At 43.8% G+C, this 13,143-nt stretch overlaps 1 protein-coding gene across 2 annotated transcripts in view; it reads right to left on the bottom strand.

Annotated features, from left to right (window-relative positions):
- Positions 1-13,143, bottom strand: part of C4QH6orf118 (chromosome 4q C6orf118 homolog) — a 420,601-nt gene that overhangs the window by 351,499 nt on the left and 55,959 nt on the right. For both annotated transcript variants that reach the window (XM_069607675.1, XM_069607674.1), the window contains exon 2: positions 40-796. In XM_069607675.1, coding sequence (XP_069463776.1) covers positions 40-738 — 699 coding nt within the window. In that variant the 5' untranslated portion in view covers positions 739-796. The remainder of the gene's footprint in view (positions 1-39; positions 797-13,143) is intronic.

Raw genomic sequence — 13,143 nt, 5'->3', positions numbered from 1 at the left:
ACTCCCAAAAAATATTTAATAATGTTTTACTTTTCTTACCTGCGCCATTTTGTTTTCTATGTGTTCTACTGTTGTATTTTTATTGTAATCATTTGACACTAGCAGATCTTGTTTTTTCACATATTCTTTGTTAAACTGCACCAGCATGTCCATTTGATCTCTTTTTGTCAGACCCGACAAGTAGACTGGAACAAATGTGCACTCTCCTTTCTGGTCCTGCAGGGCTGTTCTTCTGTTTTTGACCGGCTTGAATTTGATCAGTTTCACGTCTGATGGGGCCAGCTCTTCTCGACAGAACGGCCTGGTTGGTGTGATGGATTCCCATTCCGTGCTAGTTTTGGATTTGAGTGCCTTGTTCGACGAACCAATAAAGGTGGTATTCATTGGGGTGTTAGGGCCAAACGTTGAACATTTTGGGTCTAAGGAGCTGAATTCAGAGGATCTGACTCTAGAGCTTCCAGGAACTATGCTAGTCTTGATTGTGAAGTCAGACCATGCATCCTTCATCCTCTGGATTTTTACCTCTGCTAACTTCTGATGTCTTGTTTCTATGTTTGATTTAGTTGGTGCCCTCAAGCTTTCCCAGAAAGACTTTCGTGCAAATGCTTGTGGGTTAAACAGATGAGTATGGTTCAAGTGCCCACGGGTATAATCTAGGACCTCAGCCTTGTTTCCCTTTTCCAGGTTATCCAAAATATTCTTCAGGGGTAACTTCTTCTTGAGCTTGCCTTCCTGCATGTTGAAAGGTCTTGGCTTTCGTGCTGAGTTGACTATGATATACTGGTTACATTAGCATCTAAAAAGAAGCAAGAAATATATAAATTAGTCTAAATGCAACTGACAATGTGTACAAAGTAATGACTCATTTTCTTAACCTTAAAATCTACATGTTGTGTGCTTTAGCTTGTGCATGTTGATACAAGATAATTGGCTTCTATGTGAACATCCTGCCCATTGGGAGACTGCTCCATAAAAACACCACCTTTTTTTGGCCACCTTGGAGCGGCCTCCAATGGGCGTGATATTCACAAATCTGTGATTCTTATATTATCCTGTTATCAGGGGGTTTAATCATAGCGGAACCCCCCCTTTGAATGTGCATTCAACCCCAAGGCTGTCCACCTCCACGTCCATTCCTTCATTGGGGGGGTTGCCCCCCTCATGCTCCACATTCCCTGCCAGCCTGCTCCCCTTCCTGCCATGTACTGCCCATTGTGTGGCCTAATCCTGCTGCCCTGCCTGTAGCAAACAGGCCCACCTGCATCCCAACCCATCACCCACACTCACATTACTGCTTCTGGGTTCCAGGCACGGTATGCATTTTTCTCAAGGCTGTTTCCTGGGTGGTCTCTTTAAGAGGCATCCCAGGAAACACACTCTGAAAACAGCATAACCATCTTTTTGGTGGTACAAGAAAGCCCTACACAGGAGAGCCAATAAAAGTAGATCAATGAGATCTAGGCGCAGTTTACAAAATGGATACGGCGGGGTAAGAAAAGTCCTAGACAAAATGTAAGCACTAGTACCTTGGCATAAAAGAAAAGTTACAGAATATTCAAACAAGCGCAGACAAAGCCAATAGTTGGGGATTTTGTAATGGGAAAACTGTTGGGGTTTAGCTCATTTTCAGGGCCCAAGAGGGAGAGCAGCAACCACATCACTGAACACCAGAAACACCAACATCCATTATCCATTGCAGTAGTCTATTCCCAAAATCCCTAGAAGCCCCACCCGTGCTCCATTGAAATAACACAATGAGCAGGGTTACGCTTTAAGACAATGGGCCTCATTATAAGTATGGCGGCCCGGGAACTACGGTACCGGTAAGCATGCCGGTACCATATTTCCCGGACTGCCATACTACGAGCTGTGCTCGCGGGCACCTGTCAGCCCGCCAGGCACCCGCGAGCACAGCGTGTCAGAGGCACAGGCACCGGTGCCTGTGCATCCGACATCCGTATTCCCATTGAGCCCTATGGGGCTTTGGGAATGGGGACTGACATGCACCGGCACCCGGCAATGCAGGAATTACTGGGTCCGGCAATGTCAGAATTACCTGGTAATTCCTCATTGCCGGGTGCCGGATTGTTTCGGAAATTTGGCATCAGCCGCCCGGTTTTACCAACAAGGCTACCGTCAAACTCCTAATGAGGCCCAATACCTTGTAGAGTTTTCCTGGTATCAAGGCTGAATTGCAGCTAAGTAGGAAGTTACCAGGGACCAGGAAAAAAAGCAGCCCCCACAATACAAAGTCAAAGTGGAACATCAAACATCAGGGACTTCCATAATTACACATGAACATCTAGTAGAAGCCAAGTGCAATGGCAGTCCAATTTGCTGCAGTCCACTATCAGGAAGCCTCAGTGGCCACAACTCCTACGGTTTGGTGACTAACATTTCTACAGTAACTCTTCTAATTTGAGAATACATGAAACAGTCTTATACTCAGACACACTTCAATGACTGAAACAAGTTGTGACCGAAGATTCTGTTCTTTCTTTCATTCTTGTCATGGTACTATTCTTGTTCTCCTACGATAATGGTTGCTTGCACAATTTCTAACATGACATATAATAAAACCATGAATGGATATTTATAGTTGACAGTGATTTTGATTTAAAAAATGTCAATGAATGGTTAGTTGGAGCTATTGATTTTGATTTAAAGAATCGTGCATATTGGATTCAAATTCCTAGGTTCCTTGATTCCTGGACTGAGGCCTAAGGACTACAATTTCTGGCTCATTTGAATGAGCTGTGTGTACGCTTTATAAACACAAGGTCCATACTGCCTTTGATAATCCCCTAAAGCAATATACAAATTATTTCTGTTCCAACAAATGCGTTAGAGTCGTGGATATGGAGGTCATCAAGTGGCAAGGGAGTAACCACTACCTCCTAGTTCTGGAGATACCCTTGGAGGAGAAGGTTGAATACTTAATATAACACAACTCCCCTGCCAGGTGATCTTTCAAAAAAAAGAAGGCGTTTACACTGTTTGAATCAAAATCATGATGCTTCTCAAGCTACTACCATGTTGCATGCTTTGCCTGAAGCCGAATGTTTTTTGAATCATAACTCTTCTTCTGCGTTCAGACTTTACTGCCATACAAAGGAAAGCACTACCCTGTTTTTCAACAAATCAGAAGACATATATACATTGTCGTAAACGTTGGTTTGATAATGTATATCATCAAGACAACATCTTCTACATTCATTGAAGATGAATCCCCCTGTAAGTCACTTCAAATTAAATTAATGAGAATGTCCAATGCTCCAGCCAAGAAAATGTGTAAAAAGGATATTCAAACTGAAATATCTATGAAGCTTATTGAGCCAGCTAAAGGCAAAGGCAAAGATCAACCACAGCCCTAGAAGGGCACATGTCTACGTAAGCAATAGAACCCAAGGAGGGGGCATTATTGGTAGGGTAATGCCCCCGGGGCAATAGTTAGAAGCCTGAGTGAAGCATAGCATCAACCAGTAATGCCATACCTTTGAGGGTTCTATTGCTATTAGTACCCCGGCACGTCATACCGGGGTACTAACAACATTATTTCTCAATTTGAGAAATGGTGTTGAAACCGTTTCTCAACTCGATAAAAAAAAGCAACAAAAAAATGGCTGTCAAGGACCGGGGAGAAGGCACTACATGTAGTCCCTTCTCCCTTTCCATGGCATCCATTTTGTTTGTTTACTTTTTCTATCTTTTTAATTGTCGCCATGGAAGGGGGCAATGCGACTACATATAGTCCCTTCTCCCTTTCCATGGCAGCCATTGAAAAACGTAAACAAAAAAGATGGCCACCAAGGAACAGGGAGAAGGGATGACATGTAGTTGGCATACGATGTGTAGCCTCACGGGACAGGCCTCAGTATATACCAAGTTTAAGCTTATTCAGTTTAAAATATTAACTAGACTACAGTAAGTCCCAAAGAAAAGAGCCTTTGCCCTCAACGTAACGAAGTAAACAAGGTCTATATACTTATGATAAGGCAAGCTTGGTCAGGGAAAGGGGTCCAATGGCAGGAAGAGGGTGGCATAAAGAAGGCAGAAGTAAGATGTGGCTTGTTCGGTGAGGTCAGAGGAGGAGAAGTTGGCAGACCAAGAGAGCAGCACGTGGAAGGAAGGAGAAGCGGATTATGGAGGCAATTTCTGGAACAAGTGAGGTATTGCTTAATGAGTGCAAGGGAACTGCGTTGTGAGTGTGTGAGAAAGTTACGAGTGTGGTCAACGAAAATGAGTGTAGGTTGTGTATATGAGGTTTTTGTGTGGGAGTAAGGAGGGTGCCTGAGTAGTGGCTGTGGTGGATTGGTAGCAGTAGTGTGGAGGATGGAGTAGTAGAGGCAAGGGTGGTGGAGGGAGGAGGCAGTAGAAAATTAGAGGAGGGAGTAGCACTTTGGTGGAAGGAGTAGTGATGTGGAGGAGGGAGGATTAGTGTTGTGGAGAAAGCAGTAATATAAAAAGGGGGGAGCCAAATCCTCGAAGGAGCGAGAGATATCAGAGGGACAGAGGAGGAGAGCAAACACTGCAAAGGCAAGAGGACAAGAAGAGTAGTGACAGGTAAGGAGAGTAAAAAGGAAAATGTGGGATAGAAAGGATGGGTCAGTCAGAGTGCCTGTAAGGCCCAAGCCCATAATCTTTAGAACACTAACAACTGGACAGAGTGGGAACAGTTTAGGAAGTCCCTGGGGGAGTTTAGAAAATATATGATGCCTTTGAGTCTTCACTTCTAGCTCAAGTAAGTTCTTAATACATACTGATTAGTTACTCTTAGTGTCTAACTGGTGGCTAGCGCGGCCTTTGTTAGGGAAGAGGTGCTTTACAAGATGAGAGGGAAAATGACTGCCATAAGACTCACTAAAATCTTATTAAAAACCCTTGAACCATCTCTTAACATTGGAGCATTCTTTGAGCCATCTGTGATAGCAAGAAACTAGAATTCTTTTGGGTACCTATTCAAGGCTGAAGGAATGTAGGTGGTCCTAAAGAGGGTGCTGGACATACACGAAGCACTAGCCCCAAAACATCGCTCTGATGCAAGAGGTTTTCTGGGTATGGTGACATTATGTGGGAGAGTTCAGTATTTCCGATGGTCAAGGAGCGAGTATTGATGGGCCTTGTATCAATTTCTAAAGGAATATCGGTCCATGCCAAACTCCTTCGTTGGTGTGGCTCCTATAGAGGCCCTCATTAGAAGACGCTCATGAGGGCTAACTCTCTATCAACCTTCCATGAGGACCAAAGAGATAAATGATATAGCAGTAAGTCAAAAGAGAGAAGTCAGAAATAATCAAGAAGGTATTCGTAAGGGTCTATGTACCCAATGTATACAAACCTGAAATACTGTTGTATTAACAGCCAGAAAGCCTTCTGCGAAGCTGAGCCTTACTTAGGAACGACACCCATGGAAGGTGAGGGAGAAGAAATTATCCATGACAGCTGTATCTGAGGGCAAGCAAATTGACACTCGAAACACCAGTCTTCAAGAGAATGGACAAATCAGATGATGCTGCGAAGTCCAGTGCCAACAAATCTGTAACAGTGTATTTACAAGGTGGTCTGGAAGATATCCCTCTACAGGAAAAGGAATCTCCGAGTATGGAGGAGTCAAATTAAGGGACGGAAAGGTGTTGCCCAGCAAGAGGCCTGGATAACACATCCTCGATCCAAGACGATCCTATTCAAGAATTGCACTACCTGAAGAGAGCAAACGTAGTTGACCTAAGCATCTAGAAGAACATATAGTATATGCTTAGTTTTGGGACATAAGAAAATGCATGTATAGCAAGGATTCAAGTTTGATGTTCAAGATAAAGTTTATCATCTTACTATATATATATACATTACGGAGGCAGGTGAGTGGAGCAGCGAGGCGCGGCGCCCTTTTTGGGATAAAAACACTTCAAAAAGTGTCTGGATTCCCTACGAGCCCCAGCCACCATTTCCTGGTCTCTCCCCCTCCAACCCGCCTCCCATCCGCCCATGGGCAGTGATTGGCTGCCTAGCGTGCAGCATCGGGGCCCAACGCTCGCATGCTCCCACCAGCTCCATTTCTCATTACGGAGGCAGGTGAGTGGAGCAGCGAGGCGCGGCGCCCATTTTGGGACAAAAACACTTTAAAAAGTGTCTGGATTCCCTACGAGCTCCAGCCACCATTTCCTGGTCTCTCCCCCTCCAACCCGCCTCCCATCCCGCCCACGAGCATGGCTGCCCCTCATCTCATAACCAGCCCTCCCAGGGCAGCCCTCTGCCCGGTAGCCCCTGCAGCTAAGGGACCCAAGGGCGGCTCCCACTATGGCGGCTCCAGAGAGTGTCTGCAGGTGTCAGCAGGGGAAGCCAATGAAGCCACCAGACACCGACAAAACTGTAAGTGCTGGCATGGGTGGGGAGTAGAGCAATTACTCTACTCCAGAAAGCTCCTGCCACTCTAACTTACCTTTCAATGGCCTGCAGTATAATGTTAACCAGTACCATACCCCGAGAGAACCACAAAGATTAGCCTGCACCAAATCTAGACAAAATGTGACTGCTAGCATATGCCGCACTTAGATGGAATTTCTCAAGTTTAGTCTGCGCCAAATCTAAACAGAAATGTGATTGTTAACATATGCCACACTTAGATGGAACTCTCAACCTTAGCCCGCGTTGCATCTAGATAGAAATTATGATTGTTAGCATATGCCACACTTAGATGGAATTTCAGAAATGTGATTGTTAGCATATGCCACACTTAGATGAATTCTCAAGTGTAGTCTGCGCCAAATCTAAACAGAAATGTGACTGTTAGCATATGCCACACTTAGATGAACTCTCATGTTTAGTCTGCGCCAAATCTAAACAGAAATGTTATTGTTAGCATATGCCACACTTAGATGAATTCTCAAGTGTAGTCTGCGCCAAATCTAAACAGAAATGTGACTGTTAGCATATGCCACACTTAGATGAACTCTCATGTTTAGTCTGCGCCAAATCTAAACAGAAATGTGACTGTTAGCATATGCCACACTTAGATGAATTCTCAAGTTTAGTCTGCGCCAAATTTAGACAGAAATGTGATTGTTAGCATATGCCACACTTAGATGGAACTCTCAACCTTAGCCCGCGTCGCATCTAGATAGAAATTATGATTGTTAGCATATGCCACACTTAGATGGAATTTCAGAAATGTGATTGTTAGCTTATGCCGCACTTAGATGGAATTTCTCAAGTTTAGTCTGCGCCAAATCTAAACAGAAATGTGATTGTTAGCATATGCCACACTTAGATGGAACTCTCAACATTAGCCCGCTCGCATTTAGATAGAAATCATGACTGTTAGCATATGCCACACTTAGATGAATTCTCAAGTTTAGTCTGTGCCAAATCTAGACAGAAATGTGATTGTTAGCATATGCCACACTTAGATGAACTCTCAAATTTAGTCTGCGCCAAATCTAGACAGAAATGTGATTGTTAGCATATGCCACACTTAGATGAATTCTCAAGTTTAGTCTGCGCTAAATCTAGACAGAAATGTTATTGTTAGCATATGCCACACTTAGATGAATTCTCAAGCTTAGTCTGCGCCAAATCTAGACAGAAATGTGATTGTTAGCATATGCCACACTTAGATGAATTCTCAAGTTTAGTCTGCGCCAAATCTAGACAGAAATGTTATTGTTAGCATATGCCACACTTAGATGAATTCTCAAGCTTAGTCTGCCCAAATCTAGACAGAAATGTGATTGTTAGCATATGCCACACTTAGATGGAATTCTCAAGCTTAGCCCGCGTTGCATCTAGATAGAAATATGATTGTTAGCAAATACCACACCTAGATGGAATTTCAGAAATGTGATTGTTAGCATATGTGATTCTTAGCATGCACCACAATAAGAATTATGAACCTAGCTTGCGCAGCATCTAGATAGAAATGTGACTGTTAGCATGTACCGGACCTAGATAGAATCCCACAATTGCAAGGACAGCAATGCCAACTAACCAACCAACTAACAATTCCATCCCTCTGCATACACCTCTCAAAATATAACCAAACACAACCACAAGCCTTAAACGCAGCAATCCGCACAAACTTCACAACAATGCAACAACAAAACAAACCACACATAGACTTGCACAACAGCACACGACGACTACGGACCATAAAACACTCCAAGCACAGCCGACGGACCCACCGGGCTGAGGCTGCCAACAGCACATCACTGCTCTCTTGCACTTTTCCAGCTTATTCCCACTAACCCACCCCTTCTCCTCCCCTTTTTCAGAGCCGACAGAGCGCCAGGGGACCACTTCGGTGGTGATAGTGCGCGGTACAAATGTCCTTTAACATTAACATATATATAAATATATATATATATATATATATGAAAGGGACATTTGTGGATATGTGTGGGTGTCTGTTCTAAATGTCCAGCATACTTCACAACATGCTACAAACCAGACATTTGGCATGTACTTAGGTTCCATGGTGTAGACAATGTAAAAAGTAAACAATATAAAAATAGCTTTGTCTAATTATTTTTGGGGGGGACATTTGTGGATGTGTGTGCGTGTCTGTTCGAAATGTTCAGCATACTTCCCAACATGCTACAAACCTGAAATGTGGCATGTGGGTAGGTTCCATGGTCTAGGCAATGTAAAACATAGAAAATATAAATGTTTCAATTATTTATGTATTTATTTGTTTACGCTGTTTTATTTTAAGCGGTCTGCAATGCTTGGATATGTCTATGTGTATGTTCAAAATGTTAAGCTTCCAAACGTGCTACGAACCTTAAATTTGGCATGCGGGTAGGTTCCATGGTGTAGACAATGACAATATTAGAACATATAAACATACCTTTGTCTAATTTCTTTTTTTAGAAGAATTACTGTGCAAAGCATGGGTACAACTGCTAGTTTTATGATAAACGAGGGAAGTTGTGTTCTGGTGTGTATATCGTTAAGCATGATGCCGCTTGGTGCGTCATAATGCTTGCTGAATACAATGGGGCACAGGCATGCCTTAGGTAGTCCATGCACAGCCACCCATAACAATAACTCTGTATGCTGTCTAAATATTATTGTAAGACAACTGGACGTTACCGGGATCTATCAGCCTGTTAACACAACAGGTAGTTCATTGGAGGGGGGATATAGAGAGGGGGAGTTTGGAGAGTTGTCTTGTGCAACCCGAACATGATAACATTAAGAGCCACAAATAAAACAGTAAAGCAAAGTTTTAAGTTCACCATTTTGCGGTGTGCACGGGTGATCTGCAGGTTTGTTATCTGTGTCTACACCCTTTACTTTATCTTTACTGAACGTGGTTCCAGTGGTGGCAGGGTCTGGGGATAAGGAGCCTGGCAGCCCTTCGAGACATTTGGGTGTTCCCCTTCATGGTGGTTACCAGTGTGTCCTCCAGATAGCCGGACTTTCAAAGTCGACACTGGACATCAGTCATATATATGCTTGATATGTAGCAACTGGAAACACAAACAATAGTATTTAGCTCTTGCCCCAGTCTTCCTACACTATTGCCAGTGAATTATTCTAGACAATTATATTTACCTGATTCTAGCGAAAAGAGAAATGTGGCGAGGTTCCAATCGTTTGTTAAATGAAATGAAAATGTTTGCCTCCAGATCTCCTTTGGTTGTTCTTGAGCCAATGGAGAATGGAGCACACTATTTTATACGTGTTTGTGCAAGATTCAATTAGGTCACTTTGGGCCCTTCGAAGCACGCTGCACCTTACCTATATGATATGATATGTTATTTTATTGTATTTATATCGCGCTCGTACACAAGTGTTTCAGAGCACGGCCAAGCACAGGGAGGGGAAACAAGGGAGAACAAAAACAACGATCTTACTAGGCCCAGTGACATTAAGAACGCGCAACTGCATGGAAAAGGAAAACGGGGGAAAGTGCGTGGAAGGGGGAGAAGTGGAAAGTGTGGAACGTAGGAGAGAGACAGAATAAATAATAAGTGAAAGAAAGAAATAAATACAGGCAATGTGCAGCCCGCAAGAGGCAAGTGCATGAGAGTCAGATAGAGTATATCTGTTAAGTGCAGAAGAAAAGTGGGGGACTGTATGGGTACAGATACAGATATCAGTGCAAGGGGCGGCCCGGAGGCAGTGCAGGAGGGAGGCAGAGTGAGCAGGTACCTGGGCCCGAAGGACAGAGGGTTGCCAGGTGCACAGTGCCAAGAGAGAAAACAGATCATCTAGGGAGAAGAGGGGCAAACGCAGAAGTGAAGAGGAAGGTCTTGAGGGGCTTCCGGAACCGTATAAGGGAGTTTAAAGGGATTACTCATCTTCTTTTGCATGCTGTTTTTTCAGCTATTTAAACTTGATGGTTAAGCAAGCTCTGGAGAGAAGCTTTATGATATGATATGATATGGCATTTAAAGGCGCATGTACACAAATGTTTCTTGGCATCACAGGACAAGGGAGTAAATACATAGGGAGGACAAGACAAACGATCTTACTAGGCCTTGTGTCATTTAGCTCATGCAAGTGCGACAACGAGAAGTGCAGGGGGAAGTGCAAGGGAGAGGGAAGTGCAAGGTAGAGCATAGGTGGAAGTGTGATCAGGTTAGCATGGCTCCTAGTAAGTGCAGCAAGGGCAACGCAGCTCTGGGTAAGTGCAAGGGGCCTGGAGAGCTGTAGGGGATATAGTCACAGCCCCTAAGTACGCAGTAGGCCAGGAGCCCGCACAAAGGAAGACTGGTCATGGAGGAGTCTGGTACCCAGTGACAATCTGGGGGAACGAAGCAACCAGTGAGTACAGCAGACAAGTAAGTTAGCAAGGGAGCGAGAGAGAGAAGGCAAAAAAAAAGAATTCAAGTGCTTTAATTGGTGAGACTGACATAGACATTGATTTGGGCTCAGATTATTTTTAGAACTGCAATTCACCGGAAACGATTGGTAGCATATTGGCAATCGGAGGTGGACTGTGGTCCAGCTATAAGAACTCTACATTTGGATCATTTAACAGTCCAATATCATTATTTTATTGAACGTGTTTAATGGTTTTAACTGTACCTGTCACCTATCATCTCTAACTTCATTAATTCCTCCTTCAAAACTAGCTCCGTCCCAGCCTCTATCAAGGAAGACTTGGTCAATCCCTTCATCAAAAAACCCACCCTCGATACCACCCTCCCAACCAACTACATCCCCATTACTACCGTTCCTTACCTACTCAAAATCCTAGACCTCTCCGCATATATCCAACTCCAAGCATACCTTGAGTCCAACCACCTATTGGGCACCCGCCAATCCGGCTTCAGACCCAAACACAGCACAGAGGTCTGTGCTGTCTATTTTAAAATCCATCTTGACAGCATCCGCGATGCTGGCCAACTAGCCACCCTCCTCCTCCTCGAACTCTCTGCAGCCTTCGATCTTGTTGACCACGGCATACTCTGTCAACACCTCACCACCAAAATTGAACTTCTCTAGAGAAGCTAGCAGCTGGATCAAAGCTTTTCTCTGCCAGCGAACCGCAAGGGCCTTCAGAGGCTCTGAAGCTGCCGACCTATTACCTGTACCCTATGGTGTCCCTCAAGGCTCCTGCATTTCACACACCCTGAACAACATGTATACTAAGCCCCCCTTTAACCACCTCGACAACCTCGGGATCCTCTATAAAAACTTCGCAGACCACACCCAAATTCTGTTAACACTACCTGGTAACCACGCCACTAACTCCGCAGACATCAATCAAGCCTATCTCATCATTCAGGCCTGGATGGTGGAACACCATCTCTGCCTGAATGATGACAAAATCGAACTCATAGTAGGCTCAATGTACCATCTTAAACAGCTAGACCACGCTTTTGCATTCTTCTGCATTGACGGAAACTCCACCAGCACCTCAAGCCATGTGAAAACACTGGGTGTTTACCTAGATGCAGAACTATGCACAAACACATCAAGGCCCTCACCTCCTCAGCAGTCCACCCCACTAGACTCATAAACCTCAGCAGAAAATTCCTATCAACTGAAAATTGCCTCACCCCCACCAGAGCAATTATACAACGCAAACTGGACTACTGAAACGCCATGCTTGCAGGCACCTCCTCAAAAAATCTGGTCAAACTTCAACTGATCCAAAACAATGCCCTTCAGGCTTTCTTGGGCCTCAAGCGAACTGACCACATATCGCATGCCAGACATGACGCTCACTGGTTGCCAATCAAAGCATGTATTGATTTCAAGATTCTCTCCATAACACACAGATGCATCCGCAATACGGCACCCTCCTTCCTCACCCAACGCATCTCCAAAAGAACCAAACTCCCTTGCCTATGGTCCTCATCCACCCCATCACTAGCCATCCCCAGATCCTCAAGAAAAAGAACTGGGGTCACTTGCTTCAAGGTCATTACCCCAACTCTGTGGAATGTTCTACCTCTCCACATCCAAGAGCAACCATCCTACCTAATCTTCAGAAAACAGCTAAAACCGTGGCTTTTTGACAAATATGACTAACCTGAAATGGGGGTCACCACCTGACTATTCCACAGCATCTACCATCATGCTTAAGTACCTTATTCAGGGTATCCTTATTACCTGACTATTCCGCAGCATTTTACTGTCATGGTTATGTACCTTATTTGGGGTATCCCCACTACCTGACTATTCCGCAGCATTTACTACCATCCGTAAGTACCTTATTATTGTTTTTTCTTGCTTACTAATGTATCAGCGCCGTGATCCTCATGGTTTTGGGCGCTGTCAACAAATACAATAAATAAATAAACTGTGTTTGGGTTCTCCAACAGAGAAAGCAACATTGTATGTTTTGATACAGGTTATTCGCCTTAAAGGAAGGATTGTTATCGATTGCACTGTATTTATGTTGATATTGCTGTGAACAAATAAAACATGGCTGATGAAAGCAACATGCAACCCATGGGAAAAATATGATCCTAATAAGGTCAAAATATGCACTTGTTTTTAAGGCGAGAATGAGTGTTGCTCAAAATTTACAGAAGGCAGCAGACTGTGATGCAGTTTTAATTGCGAATTAAATTATGAATATGTATCGATCAGGAAATAGAGATGATACAGTAATCTCAATTCAGTGCTTTGGCTGATAATTGTATCAGGCCTTTTTTACACATGAAAATCTTGTAAATACAAAGCATT

Source organism: Ambystoma mexicanum, chromosome 4q, assembly GCF_040938575.1.
Source record: "Ambystoma mexicanum isolate Mex_15411 chromosome 4q, UKY_AmexF1_1, whole genome shotgun sequence".
Classification (NCBI taxonomy): Eukaryota; Metazoa; Chordata; class Amphibia; order Caudata; family Ambystomatidae; genus Ambystoma; species Ambystoma mexicanum.
This window is presented reverse-complemented; position numbering and strand designations above follow the sequence as displayed.